At 37.9% G+C, this 23070-nt stretch overlaps 1 protein-coding gene across 1 annotated transcript; it reads left to right on the top strand.

The window, feature by feature from the left end:
• Window positions 1-118: 118 nt before the first annotated feature.
• Window positions 119-23041, top strand: GPLD1 (glycosylphosphatidylinositol specific phospholipase D1). Its single transcript, XM_021553409.3, has 26 exons — window positions 119-451; window positions 1037-1252; window positions 4080-4135; window positions 4621-4699; window positions 7241-7338; window positions 8156-8266; window positions 8524-8572; window positions 9061-9115; window positions 9753-9860; window positions 10543-10570; window positions 10651-10790; window positions 11724-11789; window positions 12032-12155; window positions 12648-12787; window positions 13783-13969; window positions 14932-15042; window positions 16038-16112; window positions 16576-16732; window positions 18414-18555; window positions 19097-19196; window positions 19285-19378; window positions 19948-20124; window positions 20434-20594; window positions 20866-20892; window positions 20986-21036; window positions 22250-23041. The coding sequence occupies exons 2-26, from the start codon at window positions 1156-1158 to the stop codon at window positions 22325-22327; spliced, it is 2511 nt and encodes an 836-aa protein (XP_021409084.1). The 5' UTR covers window positions 119-451; window positions 1037-1155; the 3' UTR covers window positions 22328-23041.
• Window positions 23042-23070: the final 29 nt, after the last annotated feature.

The following is a 23070-nucleotide window of genomic DNA, read 5'->3' on the forward strand; positions in this document are numbered from 1 at the left end:
GGAGAGGGGAGGCCCAGGGTCACGGGAGCCTAGAGTCACAGGGTATCCTGTGTAGGAAGGAACGCGCAGGGATCATCCAAGTCCAACTCCTGGCCCTGCACAGCACACGCCAGGCGTCACACCATGTACCCGAGGGCGTTGTCCAAATGTTTCTTGAAGTCTGTCAGGCTTGGTGGTCTGACCGCTTCCTTGGGGAGCCTGTTCCAGTGCCAAAGTACCCTCTGGGTGAAGAACACCTAATACCCAACCCAAACCACTGGTGACACAGCTTCATGCCGTTCCCTCGGGTACTGTCACCGATCACCACAGAGATCAGTGATTGCCCCGCCTCTTCCCTTCCTGAGGAAATTGCAGACTGTGATAAGGTCTCAGGGCTCTCAGTCTTGTCTTCTCCAGGCTAACTTGTGCTTAACTACAGGAGCACCGCCCCACGGGAGACCGTGGGCTACTGGTGAGTCTCTGGCACCAGGGCCATGCAAAGCCCTGCCCAGTGCCACCATCTCGCTGGGGACTGGTGTGGCTGTGCCACACGCATGAAGGGTGGCTGGGAAACGCAGGGTGCCCAGCCTCTGCAGCCTCGTAGCAGTACGCTTGGCAGGAGTACTTCCATGAGTCTCCCACATATCAGCTGGGCTTTCAATACTGACCATAAGACCCAGACTTAAGTGCACAATATCCTATCAGCACACCAAAGTTATGAATTTGTATCACCTGCAATCAGGAGGTAATGTTTTTCTATTGATAGTTCTTTGGCAATTGGAGTTAATTTATTTTGTGAAATGGGATGTAGTTGCTGTAAGTAAAGAATACCATGAGCTGGACACACTCTGAGAGGATACTCTTTGCCATGTTGTTGGATTTAACAGAAGTCTCACTGCTGCTGTGCAGTGATGCATTGATTGCACTGCTCAAATCCCAGAGATATTACAGAACTCATGTGGGGAGAATACCCACAGTTTATTTCTTTTTTAATATACATCACTTTATTTGCAGTAAAAGAAAGCATTGGTATAAAATAGCCTTTCAAATTTGGCAGTTGTTTGCTTGCTGTGTCAGCAATATGTGTGAAAGAAAAGGCATGCTCCGTAACCTACATTTCAAAGGTCACAGTGCTACTGCTTCAAGCTTCTGAAAACCACAGTTGGAGCCAGCATCATGGTTGGTCTGAAGATTTGGTCTGTCTTGGTGATTATACTCTACCATTTCTGTCAAAGATGTATCTCGTGTGGAATTTCAACACATGTTGAAATAGGTAAGACAAGTTCAAAATAGATTTTCTTGTGTTTTGAATTTCTTGTGAAGCGAAGTAAATTCAGATTCAGCTGGAAAGCAAAGGGAAGAAATTATGTTAAAGTAATGAGCAGTCAACATAATTTTAAAAATATGAATAACGGGATAGATGAGCAGTTTGATTTTGGAGTATGAAATTTTACTGTTTTTGTAAGTAAAATGCTTGAATTGACTTGGGTTGTATATTTTTCCATTTCCTAAGGCACAGGCATTATGTAACTGGAATGTTTTTGTCTGTGATTCGTACGCAGACAGAGTTTGGTTTGGAGAAAGAAAAGGAATACTTTAGACAATTTGTGAGATTGCTATAATTAAATTAAAGAATAGCATAAGTCCTTTGTGGAAATTCTGTTTCTAAATAATTCTGTATTCATTATGCCATACCTGCACAAGTAGGTAAAATCTGTAATGTGTTTCTGTCTGTAACTAACATAATAAAAATTTTGTTCTGTGTCTCTTTCTGGTAGGTTGCTCTCTGTAGCCAGAATAGCCTAGATTTGTAGAGAATGAAGGAGAGAACTGAGTTAACATCAAAATGGAGAAATATTTCTGTTTTGAATTTCTTGTTTGCCTGTGCTATTTTTAAAATCTGGTTTTTTCCGCTGTTTTCTGAGCACAAACATGAGCAATGTGAGGTTGTTCTGAGTTACTCATAATAACTGACAGTTTAAGTTGCTTTTTCTTCTGGTTTTGTTTCTAAATCTATTGCTCAAACAGATGGTAAAATGTAGGATGTTGCCTTTATCCAGGTAATTTTCCCAGACTTTAAGTACTGCATACAATATATGCAACTTTGAACAGTGTAAAGTGATTATTCCTGATGTTGGAGACTGGAGTGTATTCCCTTACTGACTGTACCCACTGTCAGCAGCCTGGAACAATTTGCTTTTCCTAACAATGTGTTGAGAAACCCATAATAATCTGTAGGAGAAGTCACACTGCCTGAGGTTAGGCAAGTGCACACAACTCTGCAAGCTCAGGACTCTAATTACCGAGTATGAGCTTCTGAGAACTTGAAATAACAGATTTGCCAGAATAGTGTGTTAGAAAAAAAAAATCTGCTAAGAGATGCTTGCAGATCTGTCCCGAAGCAGTCGGTTTTTTTCATTTTCTAATCAAGAGAAGATGTTGCAGAAAACTTGTGTTTATGTAATATAAAGATCTTGGTTGTATGAGGAGTTGTGCATACACTGAACTACTGAGTTATAGTTTACAAGAAATTTCGTTCATGTGTTGGAAAATTACATTAAACTGTGATCAGCTCTGATGCTGCTAAAATAAGTGCTATTATTGTTGTTCACATAAAAGTCTATGATGATAAGATGAAAATATTTCCAAAATTCAAATGCTGAGTACTCCAGGCAAACAAAACCAACCAAACAAAAAACAAAACAGAAAGAACTGAACAAAATCCCAGACAACAAACCATGGAAAGGAATTCCTGTCACTCAAAGCCAGTACCAAAGAAATCCTGGACAGAGTTTTGAATGTACTTTTAAAATGGTGAAAAGCTCTGCCAAGCACACTGAACACAATCAGCATTCTGAATAGGCAGTGTCCTGTGCTGTGTCCTACTTGCATGGCTGTGCCTGGGGGCAGGTCCAAGTGGGGAAGCTCTTCACCCTGGGGGTTCCTGTCAGACTTGTGAGGCTCTGAGGGACCATGGAGATCTGGCATAAAATTCCTTATGAAGGTGGAATTGTAGAGCCTGGGCCCACTTGAGTAGTGAGAGAAATGCAGGGGAGGTGTGAGGCAGAAAAAGCAAACTGCCAAACTGAGGATCTCCCACACTGGAATCAGAGATGTGTGTAGAAATGTCTGAGCCTTAAAATTTTAGAGTATTACTTACTATTTTGTTGCTGTTTCTCTTCTGGTGCAAGGCTGGTCTTTAAGGTACCTTACTTGTATAAGGATGATTTAGATTTTTGGGTAAAATTCAAAGTGAAAGATCATTCAAATCCCCACAGTTTTGTCTAGATCTTATTCCAAATTAGTAATGGATTATTTTGGATTTGGTGGGGGGAGTTTTTTGTTTGTTTGTTTTGTTGTTTGTTTTTTGGGGCTTTTTTGTGATGCCATTTATTTGGTAAGGAACAAATTAATCTTTGAAAATAGCTTTAGAGGAAATATTGAGTATTTTTAGAATAATGTTGATAGATTATTCCTGGGATCTAATATTAATTAGGAAACCTCATTAAAGAAAAGGATGTAATTTCATTTCATTCACTTGTTATGCCAGCTAAATAAAGATTTTGGCAGTAAGAATATCTGCCAATTCAGTTAATAAGTAGTGTTATTTACCTTGCTGATTTATCTTTAGATTTTTGTTACTTTTCACATATGCTAAAAATTAATCAAACTGTTAAACACCCACATTGATTCCCAACATACCTTTTTCATTATTAAGGGCAACAATGAAGCTTGAGTACAGTACAGCTAAAACTTTATGGTCCATGCTTTATATGTAGTGGGTCTGGTCCTGTCAGTTCACTGGTGTGGCTCATTTTTGGACATGGGGAGTTCATTTCCCTGTGATTTCAGCTTGGTTAGCCAACTTGGGAGCTAGGGATTAGAGAGAGACTGAAGATGTGCCACGGAAAGAGCACTTCCTTATTAACTCTCTAGGTGAGAAAACAGGTACACAGTTCTGTGAGAAATGGTGTTTCATGCACATGGTGCTTAGCTTATGTATGAAAATGTGGTGTCTTCTGGTTCTGGTAGTGATTCTAACAAAATGTGGGCCTGGACACAGTTCCTATAAATCAACACTTCAATATATTGTTTTTCAGCACATAGAGCTCTGGAATTTTTCATTAAGCATGAAGGGAGTATTAATTATAGACAGGTAGGAAGCATATTATTTCTTAATTTTTTACACCTTTCTTCTGAATGTTTTTATTTTTGTCTTCTTGCCTTTCTTTATTATTCTCAGTAATGTGTGTGTCAATATTGGGCCTAGAATGTATTTTTACCGTTTTTGTAATTCAAAATAATTTGACTCATTTGGAATATTATTACAGAAATATAGCAATTATACCAATGTGTGCATATATATTCTTTGTGTGGCTTCTTGCATGTTTTCCTATTTTCTTTAGTCATATTCTATGTGAGCAGTTGTATTAGAAGAATCAGTAGAGGACTTTGGGAAAGCAGATTTAATAAAACTAATAACAGCAAAATGACACCAAGGTTTTACGCACCACGTGGTATACCAAGAAACTAATTGTATATTGCTGGCTGTTTAGAATGTATCTTTGATGTTGACAGTAAAATGTAGTTTGTTCTGTGCAATAGAATTCTGACTCCTTTCTCCCCCAATCCTTTCCCCAGTTATTATTAAATCACCAAGATGCTTTTCAAGCTGGAAGCATTTATCCTGATGCCTTTTATCCTCCAATCTGCAAACGTGGTAAGAGAAGCTTTATAAGTCCAATGTTATAACAATTACATTTTTCTGTGGAAATCTTACAGAATTTAGTGGGTTGAAAATGGTTACGTTGTAAGAAATTAAGTGTAGCCAAAAATATTTTCCTGCAAAAACTATCCACCATTTCTTTAGAGCCTTTTCGTAGAACTTTATAATTAAATAACACATTTGAAAATGTTTTAGAAAATAACTCTTGGGTAAATTTAACTATTTAATGGGTAGGACAATTTGCTAGAAGGATTCTGTTTGAGTAAATCAGGTCAGATTACTGAGTACAGAAAGGACAAAATTGTGGGTTTTTTTATAAATCTTAGGGAAGCCCTAAAGCTATTTCTGTGTTAAATATTATTAGTTTCTATCAGATCAATCAAAAATAGGATAGGACAATCTAAAAATCAGACAGCAATGAAATAGTGTAGGACTTGCTGGGGATGAATGGGCAAGTGTTAATAAGATCCCAGTTTAAAGCCTTTTTTTCCCCAGAGTGCAGTCTTTTGCCTTTTGCTCTTCTTGTTGTAAATTAATGTTAGTCTTAATTTTGCTGCTTGTAGATCAAAAGACTGCAGTACAAAATTAGCACCCTCTTGCAATAGCTGTAAAAAATATATCTTGACTTGCAAGTGGTCCCCTGATTTTTCAGCTTTGAAAGGTCAGCTCTTGATCACAATCAGCTTTTTCAGCAACATTAGAGCTATAAAACAGCCAGCTAGGCCCTGCTGTAGGATATTTGCTACTGAAAGGGTAAATCTGGATAGTGAGCAGTTAGCAAATGGGATAAAGTTCCTACCCTCCAGCTACAAGCTATTAGGGTGTTTAGGCAGATACCAGAGACACGGCAGTGGTAAGTATTTTGTGTGAGGATATGTGGCCTTATTGGCTTCAATATTGTTGAGATATTAGTGGAAGTTTAAAATATTGGAAGCAGCTTATGCAAATTCCATGAAATTTGAGGGGTAGTTAGGATCTTTGTTTGGTTTAGAGCCAAATCACACAGTTGCAGCCAAAGTTCTTATTTTTCTCAGAGGTTGTTGATGCTGCCTGTTGGTTATGCCAACTCCAGGCTGCTTGGTTCATATCCTGATATGCTCAGCTCACATCCAAACCACCTCTCTGTTCTGGCATTTAATACTGATTTTTTTCTTCTGTCACTTATCAGGTCAGTTGTTCCGGTTTTCTGCCTGGCTCTGCCAACTTCTTGTCCCAAACCTCAGTCTTGCTTTCCTAGTTTTCATGACTGATGTTTCCCTGGGATTTTTTTCAGTTTCTACTTCAGCTTGGTTATATCTATCTATCTTGTTTTTCCCTTCTAACTGTTTTGTCCTGTCTTATACCAGGTCAGATCTTCTCTATCTGCAGTATCCAATCCTCATTCCTTCCCTAGCGTTGGAGTACATCTTGCCTTTGTAGAGTTGGACCTCTTGTCAGCAGTTTCCTTAGTCAATATGGAAGAAATAGGTACCTCTTCAGACCTGAGCAATTTTAACTGAGTGTGACAAGATCAAGAACAAAGTCATTCAGGCTGCCTCTTTGGGCAGGAGACAAACTTGTATGTAGAAGGCTACTGTGATTTTGCTAAGCAAGTACCATCCTTCTTTTATCTAGTTTAGATGCACCGTAAAATGTCATGAGGCCAAAAGGTAATTGAGTTATCCCCCAAGGTCTGCTCTCTCAATGTTTAATCTCCCCTAACATTGTGCAGTTTCACATTGTTGTGTCAACATACACATATTCTTCCTCCAAGAGTACTGATGGTTTGAACAATCTCCCGCCTACCTTCTTCCCCCTTAGAGAATTTGACATTGTGTGCTGCTTGATCTCTTTATGTCAACATCCCTTTGCACTTAGCTTTATGTAGGTACAAAGAAATTTTTAGGCAAGGTCACTGTTAGATCCTACACAATCTTTCTGCCTAAATTCAGGTGAGAGTAGTAATTGATTCTTCTAAATGAAACCTATTTTTTCCTGCTTCCCTCCCTTTTTCCCCTCCTACACTGACTGTATCTTGGCTACTTTGCCTTTCTGTTGAAAATGATTGGGGTGATAATGAGGACATAGCTCACCTCTGCCCTGTGGAAACTTATACCTGCCAAAAACCATGACATTTTGAGCTGGCTGCCATTCTCTGCAGCTTTTCTGCCATAGAAGTGGATGCATTAATTTAGTCAACTAGTTTTCTGTCAGCTCTCTTTGTACTCTCTGCTTAGGAGGTAGCTTTTCATTGTAGTGTACCTACTCACAGTCACAGAGAAAAGGAGCAAGCACAAAATATTCAGATGCTTCAAACTAAAATCATAGAAGGTAAATCTAGTATCTGTTTTGTTCGTATAAATCAGATAAAGGTAAGTATCTTTTGGCTCTTTTCATGAGCTGGAGTGCAAAATGTATCATCTGTCTGACATAAAATTGAACAAAAGTCTGTGGGTTTTTTAATGGAAAAAAACCCTTTCTTTTTCTTTTTTTTTTTTTCTATTTCATTTTTTCCCAAAGAATAAATCAAGTATTGATATAATTTTATTGCAATAGGAATGTTCCATGATGTGTCTGAAGACACTCACTGGTCACCATTTCTCAAAGCAAGTATTGACTACATTAGAAGGAATTATCCTCAGCCTTGGGAAGAAGTAAGAAAATTGATTAACTTTTGTTTGGTTGACTTTGTTTTCAACTGTTTTCTTCACCTTCACTAGCTGTAATTTCATCATTTGTGAAGTGTAGAAAAAGCCCAACATTTTTATATTAAAGTTTCTGCTTATATAGTAACACTTGAAATCTTGTTTTAATCTTTACCATACAAAAAACTTAAGAGTTTCCATATAAAGTCTGTCAGTTGTTTCCACTGTGGTCTGGTTCTTGTGATACATTTCAGAGGTCCAAACTTTTAAATATCATTGGTGGTCTTGCATTCCTGTGAGATCTGGTTCAGGGTTTGCCATTTGAAAATCAGACACCTTTTAGATTTCTTACTTGTGAAATCTTGAATTTCACAAGTTTGGATTTGCTCTTGTTAATCGTCTGTAAGTTATGTAGGAGGAAATGAAAAACAATTTGTCAAAAGTGAGCATGCAGGGGAATGTATTTCTCTCCTCTTCTGCCTACACAACAACCATGGTGGCAGAGGGAGTTCAGTCCTTGGAAGTGGAACTCTTTATCCTTGGTCCAGAAAAACAGTTTGGTACACATTTAACTTGAAGTATGCAAATTACCCTCACATCAACCATGCAATTCTATGGCCTTTGACTGTATAAACTGCTTAAAGCTTCTCAAGTTACAAAAGTTGACCACAGCATCAAGTAATGAGCAGTCAGCACTTTGTCTTGATAAACTCTTGGACTATAAGAGCTTCTCAACTGTATCCTTCTTTAATGCATATATAGAACATGCTAACATTTTCTTAAAGACAGGAGTAAATTGATAGACAGGTGGATTGTTGTTGTGTAGGCTACAGAGAAGCTGGTGGCTTTCCTGTTTGGAATTGCTTCACATATGGTGGCAGATGTTAGCTGGCATAGCCTGGGCATCGACCAAGGATTTCTAAAGGCCATGGGAGAAGTAAGCCTGTATTATTTTATTTATTCATACATCTGGATTTATTAGAATGTATAGTTTTGCTTTGGACTGTGGTGGGGAGGAAAGAGAAAAGCTGGAGCCCTGTTTCTGGAAGATTTTTGAAGAGACACAGTGTCACAAACTTCATAAGAGTGAAGTTGGTCAGGTTTGGAACCTGTAAACATTAGTGTTGCTTGAAGAGTTTGTTTCTGCTCATATGAAAAGAAACAGGCAGTTCTCTTGTTTTTCTCTTTCACCAGATCGATTTTCATGGTTCATATGCAGAAGCTCACAGTGTTGGAGATTTTGGTAATGTTTCTGTTTGCCAGTCATAGATCCTTGTATTAGAATAAGTCCTCCTCAAAACCATGGTGGTTAATTCCGGCTCTTGTCCTGCACAATGCAGGAGTTAAGGATGGCATATGGACACTGTATTCTTGCCCTCCTCCATGGCTTGCAAATCCCTGCTGTACCTGTCCTCAGGTTTCAGGAGATGTCATAAGGCATATGGACATTTGGATTAAAGCCAAAATGCAGACCAAAGGATGGATGCTAAGATATCGATGGAGTCATTACTGTGATTTTAAATTGTACATTATTCTCCAGAGGTATAAAATGTGCAGCATACTTTCAGGTGAACCATTTGTGTATTCTAAATATATAGCTGGAAGATCTGCCATATAAATGCATATAGAAGAGCCATACATAGCTTCATGCACACTGTTACCCATGACATATACTTAACAGGTTTTGTTGTTTGGGCTGTATGGGTTTTTTTTTCATTCTTTCATCCTCAGGAGGAGATGTAGTGAGTCAGTTTGAGCTGGACTTCAGTTACCTGGCATCAAGTTGGTAAGATAATGAGGTTGCTTTCTTTCATATTTAATAGGGGTTTTTTTTGTATAATCATATTTAAGAAAATTACATATAATATCATGTAATTCTGTATTAATCTGTTTTTTAAAAATGCTGTCCTTTATTTTTCTTTCAAAGAAACCCCTTGTAACTCTTTTAAATCTAATGAGTTTGGTATTCCTTATATGCATACGTACTGTTCCCTGACATAAAAACTGGAAGGACAGAAAAGAGTTTTATGTATAGGAACACAGCAAAATATATTAAATTGTTTACGTCTTAAGTTATAAGTAGTTATGTAAAATAACTAGTGAAAACCTTTTGCTGGAATGTCCTAGCAGCTAATTAAATAACTCAGTTAAGTGGCAATCTCAGTGAGCTATATTTAATGTTTGGGAAGTTGAGGATGTTGAATTCAGTTTTAAAAGTATAAGAATGGTCAGAAGACTTAGATATCCACTTTTTTTTTCCCTCACATTTGCATGTGCAATCCTGGTATTTGTAGATTTTCATGACCTTATGTAGTCTTTTGAAATTTGGAATGTTTTATAGGCTGTTGTTATTACAAGAACTGCAATATTTTATCCTGCGATGTGAACCATCTATTGTCGTAATACATTCTTTTTGTTTTTAGGTATGTACCTGTCAAAGACCTAGCTGCTATCTATAAGGAATTTTATGGAAAAGAGATCATAACTGAAAGCACAATTGCTGAATGTACTCATCTGTTGTTTTTTGAACTGTAAGTTGAATATCTCTGCCCAAGCTTTTGTAAGTGAAACATATGTAGGAGAAATATGATAATCATATTTGAAACACCTTACGCAATGAAGACTACCTCCTAGACTCCAAAATCACAGAACATCTGAATTTTTTAATTACTAGGATTCAAATTTAGACTACATAATGACTGCTAAATTATTGCATCACGGATGGTGAATCTTGGCTATTTAATGCATTTATACATTTAACATATTTATGCCTATTTATTTGAGAACAGCTGTGTCTTCAAGTACTATTGCACTGTGGTGAGTTAGTAGTATAATTATCATACACTGAAGGAGTCTCTAGATACATGCCTTATCTACACTTTATGTAGATCCCTTAAAGTCCAAGAATAATTCATAGAAGACTTTGGATAACTGGCAGTGTCTGCTTTTGAATATCCTGAACAACTTAGCTGTATCCTGTATTTCAGTTAATTACCAATAGTCACGCAACGTTTACAAAAACTGTGAATCCTTCAAAATTAAGGGCAAAAAAGTTTATATTGTTTTACATTACAACTTTAAAAATATGTTAATAATCAACATGGAAATGTAATGCCTTGCATAATATTTACCATATAGGACTTTTGAAAATAACTATTTAAACTATTAAATATTAAATTAAGCAAGTTTTATTTCTGATTTTTTTTTTTTCAGGCATGGAGAAAGGCTTCTTGTTGGCAAGGTTGGTTTTCTGCTTTCTTTATAAAAATGATCATGGAGATGATGTGATCCTTCTTACTGAATATGTTGCCTGTCCCTTAGCTTTTTCCAACATTTGCTAGTAAATCTCCATTTCTGGTGGAGAAGTTCCACGAATATTTCCTTGGGGGAGTGGATGACATGGCATTCTGGACCAACAACATTTTTGAGCTGACGAGCCATATGCTAGAGAATGGAACCAGGTATAGTGTGTGTCCTGAACTATGAAATGCAGTAGTCAAGTGCTGACACCCACTTAAGTGTTCTTCTTAAGGCATGAGATTTCCTAGAATAGGTGCTGAGCTTTAGATCCTCACTTGGACAAGGGGATTTCCATGTCTTTCCATGCCTTTTACCTAGGTGCAAAGGATTATGCAGGCCTTGCATTTGTATTTTTTATGTGTTCTTGCTCCTTTGCCCTAGTGTGCCTCTGGCATGCCTAGGTGACACCAGGGAAAATTTGGGGCATTCTTTAAGACATACTCAAGGGTTTGCTTACATGTTGCAAAGGCATGCCCTGAGGTTCTACCTGGACTGGCAATCTGAGTCTGCACATTTTGGCTGCTGCCATCACTCAACAAAGATGTCCCTTTTGAGAAAAGGTCAGGTATTACCTTCACACTCTGAAGGCAAATTGGATTAGAAAGAGTAGGAATATATATTCTAGTGTTTAAGCTCACAATTTCTTCTATCATTATAGAAGTTTAACCTTGTATAGCTCTCTTACAAATGCAACCTTTATTCTTTAGAAGACCAACAGTGGTAATTAATCCATCCATTTACATGGAAAATACCACTGTTGCTATTTTGGGAAATTTTGCTTGAAATACCAAATGGCACAATCTGCTATGTTCTTTGTAACACTTTGATTAAAAGTGCTTTAGATTCATATATATGCATGCTACAATGTTTCCTTCAAGAGCTATATAAAGACATGATATTCATACAGAATTGGCTCAAGGTCATCAAATAAACATCATAGGGGTTTCTAAGGGTTATGATGATGCTCTGATTTTGATTTTCTTGAGAAACTGATGACTTTCAGCAGAGTAATCAGTAAGGATAAAAGTTGTATTTTTAGTTTTATTTCCATTGCGGTAAAATCTTTAAAACGCATTCTCTGTATTTTTCTTTAGTGACTGCTACTTGCCTGAGAACCCTCTGTTCATAAACTGCACAAAGGTGCACAAGGACAACCCTGTGTAAGTATAGCTTTGATGATTTAAAGCTTCAGTGATGAAAGGAGGGTCTTCTGCTGATGTGGACAGTCAGCCACTGAAAATTAGAGTTATTTTGGGTAATCTTTTTGTGTATGAATTTGAGATTCTTTTAGCATGAATAACTAAGTTTTGTATAAAGGCACTGTGCAGAACTTAAGAGTGGCTTTTATCTCAAGTCATTATTTCAGTTATATTAATTCTTACCACTGCCTTCTTTATTTCAGCAGAAACAAACAATCAAAACATGAACATCACAAGAATACAACTTTGTTGCTTACAGAAACACTTGAGAAGAATATAAACTATACAGAGAGAGGAGTTCAATTTGACATACAGCCTTGGGCAACAGTAAGTGAGAAGTAACAGATGTGTCAGGTAAAATTCATCTCTATATTGTTTTTGTTTCTATCTGAAATGCTGCATGATTTCAGATGGTCTCTGGATGGTCTCTGACTTCATGGACATTCCAGTACCATTGTTAATCTATATATGTACATCATAAATACTCAATTTTTCAACTTTGCTCACTGCATAGTGAAGTTAGAATACATCCTGCAATGCCAAAAATGACAAATTATATATTTATTATTTACATTTTACAGACACATGATGGGTTAAGAACTCCCAGCAAAGCTTACCAGTGAACGATTAGTAGTGCTCCCTTTAGAGCTTACAGATTTTATCTTTCTAAAATGGTGCTTATGATCTGAGTCAGACTCCTCTTAAAGCCATGTGGTGATTTCCACTATGGGTGACTTGATTATTGAGGTCTCCCAATATTTCTAGAGTTTCAACCTGTGTTTAAACCACTGTTGTGTCCATTTATTATTTTTACTTCAGAAATCCCTCCACTTGATAAACCATGCTTTAAAAACCAATGTCTGGAGAGCATTAGGAGCTACACATCAGAAATCTTCTAAGCACGTGTCCAAGCCAGCAGCTTCGTATTTTCTGACTTCACCCTATGCAAGGCTTGGATGGTTGGTAACTTTTTTCTTCCCACTTTCCTCTTAATTTCTGAAAATTTTGAGTATCTACCAAAATATTATTGTTGTTCCTTTGGATACTCTTCAAAGGTGACAGTGAAACTCAATTAGTGGTACAAATCTGATGGAATGGCTTATTTTGTATGTCCAAAACAGCAAGTTAATGCATAAGATTTTTCTTTCAGATGTTGATCAAGCACAGAATGGAAGGAATCAATATTAGAACTAACATTGTCTCTTGTTCTGAACAGTAAAGAATCATTGTTATCCTTTTTTGGTTGTTGAATTATGTTTGTGCAAAATTAATCATCTGTCCGATGATGTCTAGCAAGACTTCTTGGAAATACTCTAGACTAAGAGGGAGATCAAAGATAGATTCAGGACAGAATGAGGCATATTCTCTCTCCTTGCCAATGAGGTTCTACTTTGACCTGCAACAAGGAAGAGAAATAAAACAAATTTGCGTTGCTACTTATCTAACTTCCCTTATTCTGTCTCAAAATTATGATTTCATGTTTGAGTTTACTTCACACTGGCTAAATTAACAGTAGTTAGTTCTTTCCATGTTCCTTCTCTAAACTCCAGCATGTTACTGAGACCTGAGATCCTTTTGCTTATCTCCTGTTAAGTCCATCTATTAAATCAGATGTTCAGTTTAAAAGATATTTAATCTCTTCTTTTTTTGCTATTCTTTGTCATATGTAAGCAGCCCTTTTTTCTTGCTCCTTGCTCTGATTGCTCTCAGGTCGTTAATGTCAGTAAAAAGCAGCTCCTACAGATCTCAGGTGCATTGATAGAAGATGATTCTTCTGGTTTTGCTTAATTCAAGAAAACACAAATAAATATATAATACAAAAAATGCTGTATCAATCTTTACAAAACAATATGGGAAAACACAGGTCCTGATTATCTGAATTATGGGGGTTTTTTCCACTAATGTTTTGTAGTCTGGAAATTAATGCTGATTTTGTTGACTTCCTTGCTGACAGGGCACTGATCTCAGCTGACCTAAACCAGGATGGATATGATGATCTGGTGGCTGGAGCACCAGGGTACAGCACCATGGGCCATGTTCAGATAGGAAGGGTATATGTGGTCTATGGCAACCAGTCAGGTTTGCCATCAGAGGACATGGATCTGGATGGAAAAGCTGACCAAGTACTACAGGGTCTTCAGGTAAGGGGTCAAGGCAAAAATTTGGCCCTTTTTTTTTTTTTTTTTTTTCCCTGGAAAATGGTGAATTCTGAATGAGCAATGTTATCATTAATGTTTATGAGTATTGTTCCTGAAACACTCCTCCTGATGTCATATGATGTCATATGCTTTTCAAGAAAAATAATCATTATTAAAGTCCCAATTGAAGTGAATTAAAGTCCCAATTGAAGTGATGGTGATCTGCAGGTTCACTTCCATTACTGTGCCAGATAAGTGAGTATGTCAGGTTATGTCTCTGTAAGTCACAGTATAGTTAATTGTGGTCCCTGCATTTAAGAAAATATTCTGTTTCCTATAATTTTTAATCTAAAATTTTTGATTTTATATGTTTTAATTCCTTTGACACTACATTTCTTCATTAATTGTTAACTTTGCCCCAGATAATTTTGTCTGTAGTAAGAGTATTGAAAAAAAAGGAGAAAACTCTGATTAGACATGATGGTGGCTGAAGTAAGAGCAAATGACCCTTCTGGGTGTTAAATCTGATACTCTGTAGAAAATACCTTTATTCATAAAGAAGATAATAAAGACAATAAAAATAATAAGATACAAAATAATAAGATACATTTCCTTTTAATTTGTTTCTGTGGTTATAAACTGTGGGGTAACAGCTTCTGTCTTTAGTGGTCACTTTGTTTTATTAGTTCCCAGTCATAATGCTGTCAACAGGAAAGACCATAAACTTGACACCAATGGTGCACTGGAATCAGAAGAGGAAATAGCAAAGCAGCACCATATTATATTAATTTGTCCTTAATTTCAACACAGATGACTTTGAATTAGTGTGTTGCCATGGGGGTTATTACTTAGAAGATAAAGAATTATTGGGATAGACTTCTGTCATCTGTTTCCAGTTCTGCAAATGTACATTTGGTTTTCATGGTTTTGACTGGAAAACATGAGAGCAATCCCTTTTCTTTTAGCCTTCAGGAAGATTTGGTTCTGCCTTGGCAGTCCTGGACTTCAATGAGGATGGAGTGCCAGATCTGGCAATTGGAGCACCTTCTGTGGGATCTCAGTTTCTTACTTACAAAGTAAGCTACAAACATGGCTTTATTGATTTTTAAACTCTCCAAATGGAATGTTTTTATTGATACATATTTTTTTAAACATTTAAGTGAAAAAGAGAAATTCTGTTGTTGTTCAAGGTGACGTAATTTAAACAGAAGTTTATAACCTTTGTGGGCACTTTGACTAGAGCAATGACAGCTACCTGTATTTCTCTTTTAGTGGCCTTTTTGCACATTAGAAATCCAAACCAGACTGCAACTATGCAGCACTGGCATGCTGGAAATATAAGGGGCCGTTCATGAAATACAAATGTACCCTTTTTGTTTAGGAACAGAGAGTCTGGAATGGACCTCATGGGCCAGTGAATTTTGTCATATGCTGTCACAAGGCCAACAAATGATATCTAAAATGTGATATAAACACAGACCGACTTGCTAAAATAAACAAATTACAGAGGCTTAATGACTTGCAGCTTACCAGATGAGCCTGTATAATGGTCCCTGAGTATTTTTAGGCCATGCAAACTGAGAGACAAAATGTTTCAATTTAAACTATATCCATTAAGCTTAAAACTCTTCAGAATTTTAGATACTAATTTAACTGTCTGAATAAGAATTGAAATTGCTTTTATTTAGACACACTACTTGGAAAATTGTGTGCATCTGTTGTGCCTGGTACTGTTTGCCATTGCATTAAATAATAATTGTCAAAATTTGAGCTATCTGAAGATGTGTATTACGAGTATAAATATACACTATACTGCCCTTGTTCCTTACACACAGTAAAATGAAAATGTACTTCTCTACTTTGTTGCTTGGTTACAGCAGTACCCATTACCCATGGATATTCTTAGATTTGGGGTGGGAAAGAAAGTATTATAGGAAAGCTCTGAGAGGGAAAATGAAGTTGTATGACTAGCCCTTTCAGAACTATTTGTTCCACTCCTTGTGATTGACCTTGCATTTAATACTTGATACTGACATGCTTTCATGCCTTATTTTCTTTTTTTGCTGTTTAGGGTGCTGTGTATGTCTACTTTGGAACTAAGGGAAGAGGCTTGGCACCTCAGCCAAATGTTACCATAACTTGTCAGGTATATTGATAATGTAATGTCCTGTTTATACTACCCTGTTAGCCAGGCTAACACAGGGCTACACAGGCAGGAGGTGAGGTAAAGGGGGGAAGAGCTTATGGGCTTAAAAAAGAATGTTAAAATTCAACTTACCATTGCAAGGAAATTTAGACTGATGGGGATGGAGCAAGCAGGTGCTTGGTTAGATAGGTTGTATTTGGGAAAGACATTTATACCCCAGTGTAAGAAGGCAGCAAGGTGACTAGAAGGGTGCATAGCCCTCAAAACAAAAAAAAAAAAAAAAAACACCAAAAACCCCAACCCAAGCCAAACAAAAACACTAAGAAAACAAAATTGAAGCCAGGGAGTGGGAGGGTAATTTGGTCAAAAGCAAATTTAGCTCTTTAGAATTAAGTTGCTCTATTTTGCTACAGAATTGATGGTTTCAGTTCTATTTCGGGCTTAAACTAACTGTTTATTGCAGTATTCCTACTGTAATCTTGGTTGGTCCCTCCTGGCAGCTGATGTTGATGGGAATGGAAGTGCTGATCTGGTTGTGGGCTCTCCATATGCACCTGGTGGTGGGAAGCAGAGAGGATTTGTGGTTGCATTTCACTCTCATTTCAACAGGAATCACCAAGGTAATATTTGCTGAATAAATTAACCCTCCCATACTTCATGTGACTGGTTATTTGTTCCTTATTAATCATGGCATAATTCAGGTTTGAAGCAATCTCAAGAGGGTGTCCCTCCTACTCAAGCTGTAAAGCCAGACCAAATTGCTCAGGGCTTTGTCCAGCTGCATTTAAAACCTCCAGTGGTAGAAATTGCAGAGACGTTCTGGGCAATTGTTCTACTTCTTGGCAGTCCTCATAGGGAAAAGACTCTTGTTACAGCCAGTATGAACCTTTCTTGTTTCTGTTTATGTTCATTGTCTATTGTCCTCCCACCATACATAGTGACCTTATAGGCACAGGAAGCATGGACCATCCCTACTAAACTTGCTTTAGTTTGTCAACATCTTTCCTATTATGGAATGCCATATTATAGGTGTGATCTAGGGAGCAATCACTTCTCTCAGTCTCTTTGCCATACTCCTGCTTACATAGTCTGAGGCACTGTTGGCTGTCTGCTGGCAGAGCCTCACACTCAACTCTCTGCCCACCAGGATGTCCAAGGCCTTTTCCTCACAGCAGCTCCTCAGCCAGTCTGTCTCCAGTTGTATCAGTGCTGGGGCATCTCCTTTCCCAGGGTCAGGCTTTGCATTTGTCCTCACTGCATTTTGTGGGGTTCCTGTTAGCCTGTTACTCCAACCTGCCTGGGTGCCTCTGAATGAGACCTGCAATCTCCCGTTTCTGCCAGCTTCACAAAAGGGCGTCTTTTTGCCTTGTCTAAATAATTTATAATAAAGTGTCCAACAGGATGAGTCAAAAAATTGATGCCTGAAAGCACTCCATGTGTTGCAGACATTCAGCGAACAGCACATGGTTCTCTGCTCTTGTCAGAGGGAAAATCTCTACCAGTTGACTGGTTTTCTGTCCATTCAGACTGCAATGTCCCAGCTTGGATGCAAGGAAACTGGGTTGGAAACCTTGCTAAAGCAATGGATTCAACTATCTATTGTGAGTTCAGGGTAGACTCACTGCTCTTTCTTGGAAAATTGCAAATGAACCTCAACAAATGAAACTTTATCAGATTCTGTACGTTCTTTCATGTGACTACAGAGGAATGCTACAACTGAATGAGTACAGGTGATAAGGTTTCTAGTAAATGAGGGAAGAAATGTCATAAATGTCATATATGGAACTAAATAATAAAGCTTGGGCAGCTTTGTGAGAATCATGTAATTGAGATTTACAATAAAGCTTAATTGTTGCAGATTATTCTAATTCATATAAAATTAGAAACACAAGAACATAAGTTTCAAAACACTTCTAACTGACATTTTCGTAAAACCAAAGCACAGAATGAGTTATTTAAATTATAACCAGAATGATCTGAAGCTCTCCCACCCAGCACCCTTAAAGAATTACAAGTTCTGATAAACAGTAAGTAGTTTAGGACAGGCTCGAGTGGTAACTTTCATGTACTTCATGTAGCTATTGGAAGAGAAACAGGCTGTGTCTAATGAAAGCTTTCACCAGCCAGTAGAGCTGCAAGGTGGGCCAGCAAAGTCAACAACTACTGATGCCATGTCATGGACAGTGTAACTTTGCACAGAGAAACTTGTTGTTATAGGATGAATCAGTGGAGGATTGCAAATGGGTTTTTCAATGCCAGGGCATACCAAGATTTAACTCATACTTTTTTCTGGTCTCTCAGGACTTCTGTCAGTACAGGATGCTAACTGGATGGTGCAGGGGGAGGAAAACTATGCTTGGTTTGGATTTTCACTTGCCAGCTGCCAGCTGGAGAATGTGACATTACTGCTGATTGGTAGCCCTACATGGAAGACTTGTTCTAGGTGTGTTGCATGTGATAGCTTGCTGTCTTCTCCCCTCTGCTCTACTTCTGCAAGGTTTAAGATTTGCACTAGATTAAAATTCTAGCTTTTTTGGAAGCTTCATTTTTGTTCTGCTTAGAATATTTTTATTAAATTAATATTTTTATATCTTTACCCCTCCTTATGAAGACAAGGACTTTTAGACCCTCTCTAGGGCAGGTCTTTGTTATTTAAAGACACATAAGAATTTCTGTGGGGAGGGAGGAGAGAGGTCACAAAAATCCTGATGGGTAAGTGTGCCTTAAATAACCATATGGATAGCTCTTACTTTGAGATAGCATTTTTAAAAGCAAATTAAACATGAAGATGTATTGGATGATAAAAAAGTGGGTAGACAGACTAAGTCTGCACTCATTACAATTGTGTAATTAGTTAGAACAATTATAGGAATTACTAAAGTAGATTTCTAGAACTTGTCAGGCACTATTATTCCAAAGTAAAGGAGGGAACATGTACAATGATATGTTGTTACATACAAATTTGTTTTGCATTGTAATTCAAGCTGCAATCCCCTCTTGCTGGATGTCAGACAGAGTGTTGGGAAGGTGTACGGATATAACCCACCAAGTACAGAGTGCTGGTTTGAGATAACTGGAGACAAGGTAGGGCTGCTTCTTTAGTATGGGAATTTGTGAATAATTTGAAGTGACATTCCGTAGAAATTACATAGGTGTTTTAAAAATCTAACAGGAGATGGGCAGAATGGGTTTGTCTCTGGCCAGTGGTGTGCTGTCTGTGGCCGGGAACACAAAGAAAGTTTTGGTGGTGGGTGCACCTACTGCAGGTATGTCCTGAAAATTGCAGACCATTTCTGCAATTTTGTTTCTGCATGACTTGAGTAGGGATACAATGTTTAAGGGAAAAGGGACCTTTAAATTTCCACATAATTTAAAAAAAAAATAGAAATCACTGTAATTACCTGTATATGCCTTGTATGTAGAGTCCTCTTTACTGTGCCTCGACTTCAGTGGGTCTTCCTTCCTTAACATGGGCTTCACAGCATTACCACTTTGCATTATTTATGTAACAGTGATGTTCTAGTAGACTGCACATTTCTCAGAATTGAAACAACACAGTATTTTGTCCTCACTGTGGCAGTAGACAGTAAGGAATTGAGGATGCCAAACTACAGAAGTCAGACTTGAATGCATTTCTCCCCTGGTACTATGACTAAAATATTACTTTTTCCTGTGCTAATTAATGTTAATCCCATATAATTGTTGAAGTTATTTGATACACTATATTAATTTTGTCCATTTTATGTAATGCCAGTATTATCTATAATTGTAAGTATTTAACCTGAGTTCCTATGTCTGATGCTCAACATCTGTTTTTGGGTTTTTTTTTTTCCAGACAGCCCATCTAGGATTTTATTTATGTCCTCAGTGCTGCATCAAGCTGGACTAGCTCTGGTATATGACCTGTCAAACAGCACCAAGCCTTCTCTGCTCAGTGCATTCAGTGGGGACAGGAGGTTTTCTCATTTTGGAGGAGACATACACCTAAGTGATCTGGATAGTGATGGGCTAGGTAAAGCTTGATGAATCTAGACCAGAACTGAAGTGTTTGACTTCTGGCAACAGGAAATTTCCTCCTACATATTCATACAAGTGCTAAACACAGTCTGCTTTCTCAATTGAATTGTACCAGTATTCCATTGTGCCTTACAAGGAAGCCTCTCTAAAATCCCAAGCAACTCAATCAGAAATTGAAACATTTTAGTTGTCATCATTTATAGGAATTATGGCATCTAGAGGCATGTAAATGCCAGCTCTCCTGTGTTTTGGTCTACCATTAATTCACTTCTGCTGTGTTACATCCTCTTTGTAATATATGCAGATGAAATGATTGTGGCATCCCCACTGCGAACTAATGGTGTCACCTCAATCCTGTCTGGTGGGGCTGCTGGCCGTGTTTATATTTTCAGTGGAAGACAGGCATCTTCAGGGAATGTGACAGACCACTGCACATCATGGACATCTCCTTGTCCTGAGGACTGGGTAAGAATACATGAAAGTGAATTCTGGACATAAGTTTAGAATGACAACTAATTAATTACATCCTCTACAAATACCAAGTGTGTTCTGCCTTCATTCCAGAAAATAAAAGGTTTTCTCAGGTTTCTGAATCTCTGCAAAACTCTCAGGCTCCTCCTGTTTGTTCCTAAATTACTTTGCTATATAGGAGCCAGGGTAATCCAGGGTAATCATTGGTCTTCTACTCTCTTTCACTGACTTTTTATTTCCTCTTTTTCTTTTTTTTCTTCTTTAGGCACTGTATGTCCTAATTTCTCCTGAGGTAAGTAACCAGAAAACAAACTACTGAGAGAAACTAAGAAGTCCTACTTAAAAAAAATCTAGCAGCATTATAACCAGCAGTGTTATTTTACAGAAACTATCAAGATTTGGGAGTTCTGTTACCACTGTGAAATCTGAAAGAAGGGTGAGAAAATTTACTGTTGATTGATTCATACCATCCTTCTACCACACTTGCATATACTAGCTAACACCTCACATGTATCTTACACATTTTCAAATCTTAAGTTCTTTACATAGTTAAATTACTCTTTGAACCAATAATTAAACCCATTTTATAGATTGATGAGCTACAGAGTTGCCAAAATTTTGGCACCTAAATTAAAAAATTTGAATCACTTTAAAGCAGCCTGAATTCTAAACTGCTTAGGAGTATGCTGAAAAGTTTCATGGGAAATGCAACATAGGTGCCTCCAGGCTTCACACCAACCTGTACGCAAAGTGGATGCTTAGCTGTGGAGCAAACCAGGCACCCAAAACCATCCCTCTCATTTAGTCTTTACAGGCTTGCTGTCCTAGCTCTCACCTGCAGTGAACATCACTCGTATGTCACGTGTTTCTAAGCATAGAGGTCCAATTCCTACTTGACTGATTTAGGATGCATTTGTGTACCTGTTTCTCTTTACCTCCCTCAGATGCCCATTTTTTTACCAAATACCAATTGCTACCTTTGTATGATGCACTAAGGAGCCTTTTTTTCAGCTGGTAGGTTACTTAGTGCTTGTTCAGCTGAGTTCCAAATGTTCTGCTCACTCTAACATCACCTCCATGAGGAGTGGGGTTCTCCATGTGAGTACAGAAGAAGCCTCATTACCAGGCTGAAGAGGTCTTCAACAAATTACGTTTGAGTTCTTGTGTTAAAACATGCAATGGAGAAACACCTGGAAATTCTTCTCAGCTAGATTAGGGAGCATATCCAACAATACCTGAAACACAGGCACTGCTAAGTGCAAGTGAGGCCATTCTCCTAGCATTTGCTTTCTGTTGCACCATCTAGTCCACACTCCCCCTTCATCCCTATTGATCTTAGCCCTGAGAAGCAGTTTATGTTGGCAAGAGACTCATGTCATTTGGTTCCAGCTTGCTCCAGTTCCCCAAATGAAAGTCTGTTTTGCCAAACTATTTTCTTAACTGCTACTCTGATGAGGTGGGCTGCTCTCTCATTTCCCATCGCATTTCTAGATGACACTAATGAGATGGGTTATGAGGTGGGCTGCTCTCTCATTTCCCATCACATTTCTAGATGACACTAATGAGATGGTCAAAATCCACAAGGGAAGCTTACAGCAGCCATACACCTGCAGTTGCATTTTGCTCACCTTTGCTCTTTGTCCCTGCAGAAAGAAGTTGTAGTGGCAGCAGAGAGAAGTTCTGCAAAAGCTCGACTTGGTGGAAGGCTTTTTGTCTACTCGCTCTAGAAGTTCACAGTAGCCTTAAAGACCAGGGCACACCTGGTCTTCTAGTGAAGTATCTCTGTAATATTTGTTCTACTTTCCTGAACCCACAAAAACCAACATACCGTGTCAGCAAGCTTTTGCTGAAGTCTGTAGTGTGCAACAGCATCACATATCTAGAACAAGAAAGCTTTTAGAGGTTGAAATGAGCGGACAGCTACATTTTTAGTAGTAGTATTTGGCTGTGTAAGAAATGTTCAGTGGCCACCTTCTTTACTGGCCAGATTATAGTATCTTGACAAAACTGGGAAACTTCAGCACAGCATTTACAATTCCCTACATATTGTGATAAGGATTCTAAGTTATGGAAAGTTACTGTCAAAATAATAAGCATGGATCAGGGGCAGCTTTAAGACTGACAGAAAGGTGGGTGCTGATCAATAGGACTGTCTCTCTCTTCTCTCAAGTCTTGAGGTGTGCATTGAGGGTGTAGTGCAGCTGAGATCTCCCAGGGAAAAAAGAACAAGCAAGACTATTAAAGTTTGAGGAAATGCAATTTGGCTGATTAATCTTGACATCCTTTCTGCTTTTCTGTAAAATTCCATGACCACGGTAACATAGAGTTGTTAATGGCTTTTACTGTTAACAGTATTGTCTTTAACTAATTAACACTAATTCTGTATGATGCAGGTTTAACAGTGTGCATCAATTATCTATTAAACAACTTGAGCAGCAGAATGTGTTGATACTATTATTACCAATGCTAC

This window comes from Lonchura striata, chromosome 1, assembly GCF_046129695.1.
Source record: "Lonchura striata isolate bLonStr1 chromosome 1, bLonStr1.mat, whole genome shotgun sequence".
Classification (NCBI taxonomy): Eukaryota; Metazoa; Chordata; class Aves; order Passeriformes; family Estrildidae; genus Lonchura; species Lonchura striata.

Bases quoted from the DNA above. Each gene is read 5' to 3' on its own strand.
- GPLD1 (XM_021553409.3), top strand. From the start codon at position 1,156: ATGGTTGGTCTGAAGATTTGGTCTGTCTTGGTGATTATACTCTACCAT. The intron at 12,156-12,647 runs GTAAGTGAGAAG...TTTTTACTTCAG, and splicing joins ACATACAGCCTTGGGCAACA to AAATCCCTCCACTTGATAAA. The intron at 20,893-20,985 runs GTAAGTAACCAG...GTTATTTTACAG, and splicing joins ATGTCCTAATTTCTCCTGAG to AAACTATCAAGATTTGGGAG.